Source organism: Tupaia chinensis, unplaced genomic scaffold, assembly GCF_000334495.1.
Source record: "Tupaia chinensis unplaced genomic scaffold, TupChi_1.0 Scaffold000708_1, whole genome shotgun sequence".
NCBI lineage: Eukaryota > Metazoa > Chordata > Mammalia > Scandentia > Tupaiidae > Tupaia > Tupaia belangeri.
This window is the reverse complement of record NW_006160231.1, coordinates 468912-481453: the sequence shown is the minus strand read 5'-3', so window position 1 is coordinate 481453 and position 12542 is coordinate 468912. Positions and strand designations below refer to the sequence as shown.

Below are 12542 nucleotides of genomic sequence, written 5' to 3'. Positions count from 1 at the left end.
CAGTGGTGAAGGTGTGGGGACTCCCATATGGCCGGTTTGAGTCTCTGACCTGGCAGCTAGAAAATCAGGCAGGGTACAGGGCTGGCAGGTGACATGGTGGTAAAGGGCACTGGCCTCCCACACGGCCAACTTGCTCTCTGTCCCTCTATGGTTAAATTAAAATACATACAGAAATGGTAAACTTTGTAATTCTTTTTTAAAAAATTAAAGAAAATCACACTGTATACATGTGTATGTGCCCAAGATCCCAAGAGGAAGATGGAGAAGGGACTGTGGCATGGCCAGTCCCCTCTGGGAGGGGCGATTCCTCACCTTCCCTCTCACTGTCGTCTCTGGCAAGTGCACATCCTATGGTAAAAAACAAAAAAAAAAAAAAGAAAAGGAAGTAAAATTTTCTGCAGTCATTTCTACAATGGCCCAATAGATGTTAATATGGTCGAATCTGAACAGCCTCTCAAGAGGGACAGAGTCACAGGAGGAAAAGATGTCCTTTTCATTTAGTAGCACACAGCTGAATTAGGAAAAGACGGGGATTCCCTCTCTCGGGCATCCTTAGGCGAAGGTCAGAAGATGGACTCGGGGATAAACCAGTACACAGGGAAGAGAGTACAGGCCGGGGTCCACAATGTCTCTGGCAAGTCAGGCCTAAGAGTTCGCAAAAATGTGTGCGTGCATCTCCCAGAAAGATCCATTACATTCGTTATTTCCCGAGGGTCCTAAGAAAATGAAAACAGAAGATGATGGTGGAGGAGAGGAAGAAAAGGGAGCTTCTTTTTTCCATTCAGGGCAACCTAAGCTCAGGGCTGCTCCAAACAATGCCCTCTCCACTGACCACCCCCAGGCTGGCCTCCACCATGATGCCCCAGGAAGCACACATTGGAGATAAAGGTCTTTATTCAACAGTTATCTCACTCAGTAACAAAAGAACAGGAGGTAAGAATCCCCCCGAGGGCTGGAGCAGTGCCCACCCCTGGAAGCACGAAGCACTGCCCACCGATCCATCGGAAGCTGGGGCCCCTGGTGTCCACTTAGAGGTCATAGTTGGGGTTCTTCCGAAGGATAACAAAACCTTCCAGAATGGGGGTTACAGGAAGAAACTCCTCAGTAGCCAATTCTGCCCGTTCCCCATGGGCCAGCAACACGGGGGTGGTATGTGTCTGGAACCCCGTGATGGTCTTCGGCTTGCCGGCCTGGCCCACCACATCCACGGCCTGTAGGTGAGACAATTCAGATGAAGGCACTCAGAGGAGGGCAGCCACAACCCACTGCCCGGATGGATGCTCTGTGCACTCTCCGATCCTGAGCCCTCCCTCCAGGTTCCGCTCACCTGGCCCACACGGACAGACACTGGCAATGGCCGCAGCTCCTCATCGAACGTGACGAGCATTCGGGGCTGCATGGCAGCCACCAGCCCATACAATACATAGTGCGACTTGCCTAAAATGACTGAGGGAAGCACACAGGACCGGGTTAGAGACAGGAGGACAGGTGTGGCCGGAACCTTGGGAGCCCGCCTCAGCCCCAACCCTACCCCCATAATGCAATGGAACCCGCGCTCCTCCTCATACCTTACTACTACCCAGAGATGCCACGCCCCACGCTGCCCCAACCCTAGGACTTGAAAATCACGTTTCCCCACTTAGGAGCAAGCAGGGGTACATCACCCTCACATCTCACTGGGCCGGCTCAACAGCAGGAGGTGAAAGTTACACAAGGCCTATCACAGGCCCACGGAACTCGGGACCCCAGCGTGGTACCGAGTAGCATGGAGTCTTGATCCCGTGTCACCAGGTGGCCCCACCAGGGTGGAGCCAGGGCACCACGTGCACCGTCAGAGTGCATAGGGACTCACTGTTGCGGACGTCCAGGAAAGAGACCAGCACGGTGAGCAGCCCAGCCACAGCCACTTGACTCATGAGCTGCCGGTCACTGTGGTACGGGCAGAGGGTAAGCGTGCCCTTCCCTAAGTGTGTCAGGCCCTGAAAAGAGGCAAGTGGAGGCAGGAGTCACATCTGAGATTTCCCCTAACACGACAGAGCAGAAACCCCATGGCGTGCTCTTACCTCCCCCAGCAAGAGCCCACAGCCCCTCCCATCACCATAGGTGTTTCCCTTGGCACATTCTTTTTTTTCCTTTTTTTAAGGATTATTTTTATTTAACCTTATTTATTATTTATTTTAATTTGACCAGAGAAGGATGAGTGAGAGGGACGAAGAGAGAGAGATGGGGGGAAAGTGAGAAAGCAAGCTGGCAGGTCTGGGACTAGCACCAGTCAGCCGTGTGGGAGTCCAGCACCCTTAACCACCACGCCACCTGCTGGCCCTTCCCTTGGCACATTCTAACAAGACTGAAATCTTCACCTGTGCCAGGCGCACCATGAAGAGGTTGTTGGGGTCCTTGGCGTGATACTGAGCCAGCTGGCGGAGCATCGCAGCCAGGCGGGCGTTGTTGGTACCTGGAAACACCCAGCATTGCAGAGCCGTGAGAAGGGCCTCCTCTTCCCCAGTCGGCTGTGACCTTCTCCTGCCCAATACTCACCACTGCCCACCATGCCCATTGCAAAGATGGAGTTATAGGAGACCTCCGGGTCAGCATCGTGAGAGAATTTGCTCAGCGTGTCCAGGATGTTGAGTCGGGGATTGGAAACAGAAATCAGGGCTAGTGCCAAAGGTACAGCCCGCCGGAGTGTAGGCTCCCCGTACCTCAGCTGGGGATACAAGAAAACAGCAGGGGATGCAGTAAAAAGTTCAGTCACATGAATGGAGGGGAGGAGGTGGCCTTAAGTTGTGTGGAAACCACACGGCAAAGACGCTACTTCCCAGCCAAGGAAAACCATCAGGAAAGTCTCTCCGAAGCCCCAGGTCATCAAAATCAGTGTAGTCCAATCTTTCAGGCTGTACTCACCAAGTGGCCGAAGGTCCGCAGCGCCATCTCTGCACCAATCTCCTCCCCCATGGCAATAAGGGCAATCCCCAGGACAGCCACTCCCTGTAATTGAAGAGCAGCGGGACCCACTAAGCTCAAGGAACACGGGCACCCTGGCTTAGCGATGGTGAGGGGTGGGAGCCACTGCACCACCCTGGAGACAAGTGGGAAGGCCCCAGGCCTGGACCCTGGGCTGACCTGAGCACACCAGGCACACCTGCGATCCTGGCTGTCTAGCAGGCTGGGAGGAAGACTCAGCCTGGAGACCTCGCTGGGGGCCCTGTCTCTCTCTTTTCCTCTCTCACAAAAGAAATAAACACTTAAAAAAAAAAAGTGATGCTTGCTTGACGCAAGTCCTGTCTAAGAAAACACTACCCTGTAGGAATACCCAGGGGGCTCTAACACAGAACCCCGCTCCCCTCCATGCCTGTCTTCTCTCTCAGCCTCACTGAGTGCCGCGCTGCCCGCATCACCTGATGGGCTCCCATGTCGGCGGGGGCTTCTTTCTTGTCCTTGTCCTTCTTTTCTTTCTTGTCTTTGTCCTCCTCCTTTTCCTTGGAGTCAAAGTGTTCGCTGCAAATGTGGAGCAGCTGCTGCACCTTCAGCACGTTTCCGGAGCCTGTGGCACGACGGCAAAGGGTACAAATGAGAAGGCACCGAGGTGAAGCTTACTTTGGAAAGCAGCATCACTGGGAAGCACACAGCAGGGTAAGAGACGGACCTGCATAGGCACACACATCCACCAATGTGTTTGCAAAGCTGCGGAATGGCTCAGACACCACCTCCAGTGCTGCCAGGATTGCCTCGATGGCCTCACCCTTTCCTACAGGACAGAGGACACGTCTGGGGTCAGAGGATGCCTGCTTCCATCCGTTGCAGCCCAGTATGTAAAGCTCCCTGCTGTACCCGGTTCCTGCCAGCCCTCTGGCCAAATACAGCGACAACTGCTCACCCAGGTGGTTGAGACCTAGTCCCAGAGGAAGCCAACGAGCGTAAGTGTCCTTGAGCTCAGTCTCCGACTTCTCCATGATGGTCTGAAGGATGGTGGACGTGACATCTCCATTGCAGGATCCCACCGCTATCATTCCACAGGCGAGAGCTGTCACACCTGCCACCTACAGACAGGAGACTCGGTATTACATGTACTCACTATCAACATGCTTGGGGCCAGGCCAGCTGGTGGCAGGAGTTAAGGCAGCTGGATCTCACATGGCCAGCTGTGCAGTTCGAGTCCCGCCCAAAGTCCCCTCCCCAAAAGAGACACAGAGAAGAGACTATAAAATTGCCACCCCCCATTGGAGGTGCTTTTTCACTCCCCCCCTTCTCTCTCTCTCCAGTGAGTACCCATGCCCTCTAACAAACACTGGAGGGAAAACACCCAGGGGCCAGCCAGTGACGTGACGGTTAAGGACAGCTGGATCCCACATGACTGACTACAGTTTGAGTCCTAGACCTATAGGCTTGAAAAACATGCTGGGCACATCTGTGTGTGTGTCTAGAACTCTAAAAGGAGAGACAAAGAAGAGATTGTGCAGCGTGACCATCCGCTATGGGGCGTGCTTTCTCACTTTCTGCCTCTTTCAGCAAGCGTGTTCTATAGCAAAATTTTTTTTAAAACTCCTAAATGAGAAACATATGCTTATCTGCCTTAATTCAAGATAGCTAATTTCCTTTCAAAAAATATTTAGGGACCAGTAGATGGCGTAACTGCTACGTCACTGGACTCCCATGTAGTCGACTGCAGTTCGAGTCTCAGACCCAGTGGCTTAAACTCACACCAGGTGTGTGTGCATGCGTGCCCAAGATCCCAAGAGGATAGAGGAGAAGGGATTGCGGTGTGGCCATCCTCCCGGGGGTGGGGTGGGGTGGGGGGTGGTTTCTCGCTTTGTCTCTTTCTGGCAAGTGCACGTGGGCCTATAGCAAAAAACTCTCCAAAAGAAAAGGTATTATTCATTCATTCATTCATTCATTCATTTTTAAATTTTGACCAGAGAGAGACAGAGTGAGACAGAGAGAGGGAATGTGAGAAAGCAAGTCACCAGGTCTGGGACTTTAACCACAGTCAACCATGTGAGATCCAGCACCTTAACCACCATGCCACCTCCTAGCCCCTGGGTATTCAAGCCACTGGGTCCAGGACTTGAACTGTGGTGTGCCATGGGATCCGTGAGCACCCTAACTACCACACCATCTGGTAGCCCACTCTACCTCTTTTTTTTTTTGTAAGTTTATTTTTTTCCATGACTGAGAGACAGAGACAGATAGCACCCCAAAACAGGGTCTTCATGCCATGATCCACCCCCAGCCTTGGCCAGCCTGGGTCATGCACTGTGTACACCTGGGACACTCGGGGAGGTCTGCAGATGCAAACCTGGAGCTTTCTGATGTGGACTGGCCTCACAGAGTGTCCCGTTTTACCACTGCACCTGCGTCTGGGCCTCAAGGTGACTAATTCCAACAGTCTGGCAAGACACCCTCTAATGCAGTAGGTGGTAATCCCTTTCCGAGGGGAGGTCAAGATAACAGCCACGGCTGTCTACTGAGTGCTTTCTATCTGTAAGCCACCCTGCCAGCTACTTTGCTTGCTAGTAAAACCTCACAACAAGCCCATAAACCAGGTCCGATGTTATTCTCCTTTTACTACTGAGAAAAATGAGGCCAAAACCCATTGAGTTACATGTTCAAGATCACATTGTTTGTAAGCAGATGTGACTGTGACAGGAACTGAACTCAGGTCTTTCTTTTTTTTTTTTTTAATTTTTGAGAGGTTTTTGCTATAGGATGCATGCACTCGCCAGAAAAAGAGAGAGAGACAGAAAGTGAGAAATCATCCCCCAGGGGGATGGCTACGCCGCAATCCCTTCTCCATTCTCCTCTCAGTATCTTGGGCACACATGCACACATGCCCAGCGTGAGTTTAAGCCACAGGTCTGGGACTTGACCTACAGACAACTACATGGGAGTCCAGCGACACAGCCATTACGCTAACTGCTGGTCTTGAATTCAGGTCTTTCTGATTCTAAAACCTTCATTTCTAACTACTATATTTATTCATCACTAAAACAACTCTACATAATAAAGTATGAAAATTCAAGGTTGGCCAATGACTAGAACACTGAATGAGAATCGTCAGCCCCAACCTACAGTACTCCTCAATCTACTCTGGGTAGCTCCTCTGGGATCCCGAGGGCTGGGGCTCAGGACCAAAACAGCACTAACTCTGTAGCCTCACCATCACCCAAGGCTTGGGATCCCAGCTGAGGGATCTCACCGAGCAGCCCACCCCGCGCCCTCGTCCCACTGCAGAGGGCAGGCTCAGAACACTGCCGACCTCCCCCGGATGACCGAAGCCTCGGCTTACCTCCATGCTGGACTTGGAGTCTCCCATCACAGGCAGCAGCAGCGTCAGGACATCTTCACGATTGGAGCCAGCATAGGCCAAGCCCAACCTGTAAAAGCCACGGAGGGGCAGTTCCCCGCACATCCCCAAGGGCATGGCAAGAAAGGAACAAAAAGACAGTCATTCATTCATCTTTTATCAATTCAATAAATTTCAAGAGCCAAATACTCAAAAGGCATGGCTAGTTCTTGGCAACACAGAGGTGAAGAAGGCCCAGTGCCTGTTCTCCAGAGCTTGCCAGCTGAGCACCACCAGAAAAAGAAGCCTTACCCAAAGATGGAGCCAAGTCTCATGGTGTTGCTGTTGTGGAGAACGTAGTCTGAGAGAAGTGCCAGAGCAGGGTCGCATTCGTTCCGGACCCCCGAGTTCACGATGCCACAAGCAAGGAGAGCTCCTGACTACAAAGAGCAAGCGGGTCCTTCACTCAGGCTACTCTGCCTTCGCTGTGAAGGCGGTCCCAGGGTCTGAACCGGGGTTAAAAACTGGGTAGACCCCATCAGTGAAAGGGAGGCATTGCTGACAATCAGAATATGTAAGGTGGAGGCTAGCAGGTGGCTAATGGCTACTTTGCTGGACTCCCAAGGAGTCGGCTGTGGTTCAAGACCCGGGTCTGGTGACTAAAACTCACACCAGGTCCATGTGTGTACATGCCCAAGATTCTGAGAGAACAGAGAAGGGATTGTGGCGTGGCCATCCTCCCCTTGGGAGTGATTTCTCGCTGTCTCTGCCTCTCTAGTGAGCACATGCACCCTACAGCAATAAGAGAATATGGGAGGTGGAAGTCTCGAGTGGGCTGCGCCCACACCAACCTTGATGTAGTCCTCTGAAGAGTATAGGTACTTGTCAATCTGGGTGAGGCCACCATCCACATCCCACAGAAGAATCATGCCAAGGGACGCGGCTGCACTCAACATGCCTACACGGAGGAAGACCCATCAGTCCTACAGTGGCCCTGCCCTGAGGAAACCACTATAAAGTGCTCTCTGAGGAACTGCACTGTGGATCCCCTGTCAGGTAACACATGACACTAGGAGGACAAAACAAGGGACAAAGTGACACAAAGATACGCAGGAATTATACCATGGTCCTTGTTCTTATAAAGCCACTTGTTGCCGTCGTCCGTCAGCAGCTTGTCTTGGCCAAAGGCCGCATTCACAAAGCCGTTCACAAAAGAGGAGGCCAGGTTCATGCGGGCAGAGTCCACCTGAGAGCCACTGCCCCCAAACCCTGTGTGGGAGGGAGAAGCAGAACAGGAAGGTTGATCCGCAGTAGGACAAGACAGGAACACAGCGAGGGGTGGTCTACAGGTCCTCATCTGTGCCTCCGAGCAGTGACCCGGAGAAAAAGGTCTATGGGAATTCTGAGCTCGGTATCAGGTTGGCCAAGCCACCCTCCCCACCAACACCATGGGCATAACTAACAATCCTCCGAGCCCCTGCATACAGAGGGCTACTCACTGTTGTTCTCTAGGTGAGTTTTGTAGATATCATCAGGTACCTTGGGCTCCATGATGTCCAGCTGCAAAAGGGATTGTGGATCAAAGGGTCACAACTGCTCCCCATGTACTCCCCCAGCCACCCCTTCTACTACTCCACCAAGGTGACGCTAACCAGAAGAGTCTGGTCACAGGTATAGATAGGGAAGCGAAAGGCCAGGTACCATTACAACTGAAAACCATGACAGGAAAGGGCAGTCTCACCTCCCGAGCTAAGGCCAAGAAGTTGCTGTTGAGCTGCACGTTGGACATGATCTCCGTCAGGTCCTCGTACTCCTCTACATCTTCACTCAGCTCCAGGAACACCCCATGCCGGCCTAGCATGAATGCCATCTGCTTCTGTACCACCCTGTGGGGGAACCATCCACTCGCTCACCCCGTTCACCAGGGCACAGGAGAGCCCCCAGGCTCTACGCAGAAACCGCAAGCCCCAGGTCTTCACGCGAACACCCCGGGCACACGCTCACGTCCTCTGCCAAGTTCTTCCCTACATACACATCTTTGCAGGAGGTGAAGATGTCTTCTACCAGCTCCATGTCATTGAGCATCAATGCCAGCCTCAGGGCTTCAGGGAAGCGACTAAACTTTCGGAATACGCCCAAGGCACAACGCAGCAGGGCAGAGTTCTCAGGCTCGGGCACGTAATTCACACAGCTACAAAGGTAAAAGGAATAAAGAATTCAGCAAGGCTCAGACATTCAGTTACCCCCGTTCATTACCCACAATGAACACAGAACGTCGACTGCCAGCCAGGCACCGGGCTAGAGCTGGGCTGCCCAGCAGATCCTCTCTGGCCCCAGGAAACTCACGGATGTTAAACTCCAGCCCGAGGCTACTCTGAAGCCGATCGGGAGGACAGAGGTGGTACAGCTGAGAGAGAAGCTCGGGAGGGCCAGCTTACCCCCACCCCCATCACTCACCTGGTAAGATAGAGGCAGACCTTTGCATATGCGTTCTCGTCAATGTCCTTCTCCAGCATATCCACCTGCTCGATTTCCATGAGCAGGTCACAGGCCTCGTGCTCTGCATTGTGGGCCATGTTGTAGGGGACGATCTCCTTCACCAGGGTAAGCAGTGGCTCCCGCTGCACCTTCTCCACATCATCGAGCTCCTGCCACTCCTTAGCCACTTCTCCTGCAAGATGCCTACGGGCAGGTCCAGAGCATTAAGGGGGCACGGCTTTGGGGAAACACTGCACTGTGGGTCCAGGAATTCAGTGTGTGGGAAATTCAATCCACTGGGACTCCAAGACAGAACTCAAAGTCATGCCTAAGAGCTCCCTTCAGATTCCCAAGAAGAAAAGGTCTTACCTGACGTACTCATGACCCCACGATGCCAACTCTTCCTGGGAGCCCACTAGCCGATACTTGAGGCACTCACGCTCCCCACTCATAGTCATGGCCAAAACAGAAATGATGTCGGCAGCAAAACGCTACAAAGAAATTGGTCCTTTTATTTCTTACCCAATGGGACAGAGAATGGGGACTATGACGTGACGGGATCAAGGTCACTATCGCTGTCCCCAAGTTAATAAACTATGTATCAGTCGTACTCAAAACATACACATCAGCTATGCTAAGCCTCACGATAATCCTAAATCTGGAGTATCTCCCCCTTTTGTTGGCTTTAGCTATAGGGCACTTGTTGGAAAGAAAGAGACAGAGGGAAAGTGAGAAATTACTCTCCAGAGGGGATGGCCATGCTGTAATCCCTCTTCTTCCATTCTCCTCTGAGGATTTGTGGCACACACACACACACACACACACATGCACCTGGAGTGTTTTTAAGCCACCAGGTCCAGGACTTGAACCATGATCAGCCATGTGGGAGTCCAGCACCTTAACTCCATGAGAAGATTTTAAGTAAAAAAGATCCATGATCCAGAAAGATCACTATGGCTGCTATATGGAAGACAGACTGTGCAGAGGTCAAGGACAGAGCAAGAAGGTTAATTAAGACACCGCTGGGACAAGCAGTTAGGTAATGGCTATGTCGCTGGACTCCCACGTAGTCCACTGTGGTTCGAGTCCCGGACCCAGTGGCTTACACTCACGCCGGGCACGTGTGCGTATGTGCCCAAGATCCCAAGAGGAGAATGGAGAAGGGATTGCGGCGTGGCCATCCCCTCTGGGAGGTGATTTCTCACTTTCTGTCTCTCTGGTGAGTGTGCATGCCCTATAGCAAAAACCTCTCCAAAAAAAAAAAAAAAGACACCGCTGCGGGACCAGCAGCTGACGTAATGGCTATGTTGCTGAACTCTCATGTAGTCAACTGCGGTTCAAGCCCCAGACCCGGTGGCTTAAACTCACCCCAGGTGCATGTGTGTGCATGCCCAAAATCCAAAGAGAAGTATGGAGGAGAAGGGATTGCGGCGTGGCCATCCCCTCTGGGAGGTGATTTCTCACTTTCTGTCTCTCTGGTGAGTGTGCATGCCCTATAGCAAAAACCTCTCCAAAAACAAAAAAAAAAAGGATACTGCTTCAACAGCAAGACAACTAATTAGGGAGAGAGTTAATTAATCTAGTGGTATAGTTTAGAGATAAAAGAAATCAATATACATGGAATAGAAGAGAAAAATCAAGGTTAAAACATTAAGTTAAAAATAGACCATGCAAGAGCCAATAGGTGGCATGGCAGTTGGGGTGCTGGACCCCACATGGTCGACCATGGTTTGAGCCCCCAACCTGGCAGCTTGCTTTCTTGCTTCCCCTCCCTGTCTCTTTTCTGGTGAGCACACATGATCTATAGCAAATTAAAAATAATAATAATAATTGATAGATAATTCTTCACTTAAAAAAAAAAGAAAAGAAAAGAAAAGACTATGCAGGGCAGCAGATGGCATAGTGGGTAAGGTGCTGGACTCCCACATGGTCAAATATGGTTCAAGTCCTAGACCCGGAGGCTTGAAACTCAGGCTGGGTGCGTGTGCATGAGTGCCCAAAACCCTTAGAGAATAGAGTAGGAATAGCGGCACAGTCATCCCTTCTTGGGGGTAATTTCTCACTTTCTCTCTGTTTCTGTATCTCTGGTGAGTTTATGTGCCCAACAGAAAAAAACTCAAAAAACAACCACAAAGAAATAGACCATGCAGGGCCAACAGGTGGCCTGGTGGTTAAGGCACTGGACTCTCACATAGCCAATTGTGGTTTGAGTCCCAGCAGCTTAAAACTCACACAGGGCACCCGTGTGTACATGCCTGGAGTCCTAAGAGAATGGAGAGGACTGTGACGTGGTTATCCCCATTGTGGGCTGATTTCTCACTTTCCTTCTGTCTCTCTAGTAAGCTCATGTGCCTTATGGGAAAAAAAACCCTAAAAAAAAAAAAAAAGACCATGCTTGGGCCAGCCAGGTGATGTGGTAGTTAAGGCAGTTGCATGGCTGAGTCCTAGACTCAGCAGCTTGAAAAACACCCTGGGCACATGAGTGTGCATGCCCAAAATCCCGAGAAGAGAACGGAGAAGGACTGTGGCACGGCCGGCCCCTCCTCCATCCCAGGTGCTCTCTCATTTTCTCCCTCTCCCTCTCTGTCTCCTTGCTGAGCATATGTCCCTTATGGCAAACTAAAAAAACAAACAAACAAAACACCATACTAATGAAATCCGAAGGACCAACATAAATGACAGAAGCAACATCCTGAAAAGCTGATCCTCCTTTCAGATCCTCAGTGAGTATTTTGACCGTGATGACCTCTGTTCAACTAGACCTGGTCTTAGGTCTACTGGGCTTCCGGTAACTCACAAGGTCTCAGCAAAAAGAAAATCCTAAACGAGGCTTCCATCAGCTTCTGAAAGTTTTACCTTATTCTCCCCAGGGGCCATGTTCTCATAGATTTCTTTCAGCTTGCCATAGTGTGGACGCAGAAATTTGAGAGGCTTGGGCACTGAAGTCATGGAAGTTGTAGAAGAACGGATCTGCCTCCGCAGTTCTTCCAGGGCTGGCCGGTACAGGGATGTGTCCTTTTCCTGACGGGAAGAAGGAGTCACAACCCCTCCAAGTCACCGTACAGAGATATTTAATTAACACCTCCCTCAAGAAAGAAATAACTGTCTTAGGCATCTGTGATTCCCCAATTTCTTGTACACTGCGTGGCAGAAAACAAACGAATCCAGGTCAAAGTAGTCTCCTTCTCCCAAAACAGAAAGCTGTAAAATCTTTCAAATACCCTCCTTCCTCAGACCATCCTAACACTGACCCTAAAACACGGCCCACCGCACACACAGCTGTTGCCTCCAAAACGAACTAGAGCAAACAGTGGGAAAGGTTCAGGGGGACACCTGCTGGGTGGACAGCATGACTCACCGCCAGCCGTTCCACGAGCATCTCCAGTTCATCCTGAAGCTGCCTGTCCTCCTCCGACTGGAGAGTTGGAGAAGAAGTTCACCCGGAGAAGGAAGCCCCGACACGCCCTCCTCCCATTCTCCCTGGGGCAGGGGAGCCTGAGCCTTCCTCTGCGGGAAAGGCAGGTGCACGAGAGCAGAGCCGGGAAGCCCGGGAGGGAGGGCAGCCGGCTTCGGAGCCAGGCTCTGCTGGAATGACAGTGCAGGGAACAGGGCCGACGACCCGCCCGAGGCGGTGGCGGGGTCGGCGGAGGTGACGACGCGGGGTGAGAGTGAGGGCAGAGAGGGGGTGCCGGGAGCCCCGAGCGTCGCCCCGTCCGCCCTCGCCCAGGCACCGTGGGGCCGTTGGGAGTCCGGGCCCAGGCCTGCCGATCGCCGTGACCCA

At 51.9% G+C, this 12542-nt stretch overlaps 1 protein-coding gene across 2 annotated transcripts; it reads right to left on the bottom strand.

The window, feature by feature from the left end:
* Nucleotides 1–472: 472 nt before the first annotated feature.
* PSMD2 (proteasome 26S subunit ubiquitin receptor, non-ATPase 2) lies at nucleotides 473–12176 on the bottom strand (the record flags this gene model as incomplete). Of its 2 annotated transcripts, XM_006160760.2 has the most annotated exon segments (21): nucleotides 473–716; nucleotides 995–1211; nucleotides 1328–1446; nucleotides 1853–1979; nucleotides 2361–2455; nucleotides 2539–2707; nucleotides 2905–2988; nucleotides 3399–3544; nucleotides 3647–3748; nucleotides 3878–4040; nucleotides 6287–6374; nucleotides 6596–6723; nucleotides 7135–7241; nucleotides 7406–7552; nucleotides 7783–7843; nucleotides 8025–8169; nucleotides 8316–8474; nucleotides 8741–8965; nucleotides 9131–9252; nucleotides 11618–11782; nucleotides 12120–12176. In XM_006160760.2, coding segments are annotated over 20 exon segments (2592 nt in total), but the record flags the coding sequence as incomplete, so codon positions are not given.
* Between the last annotated feature and the right edge of the window lie 366 nt (nucleotides 12177–12542).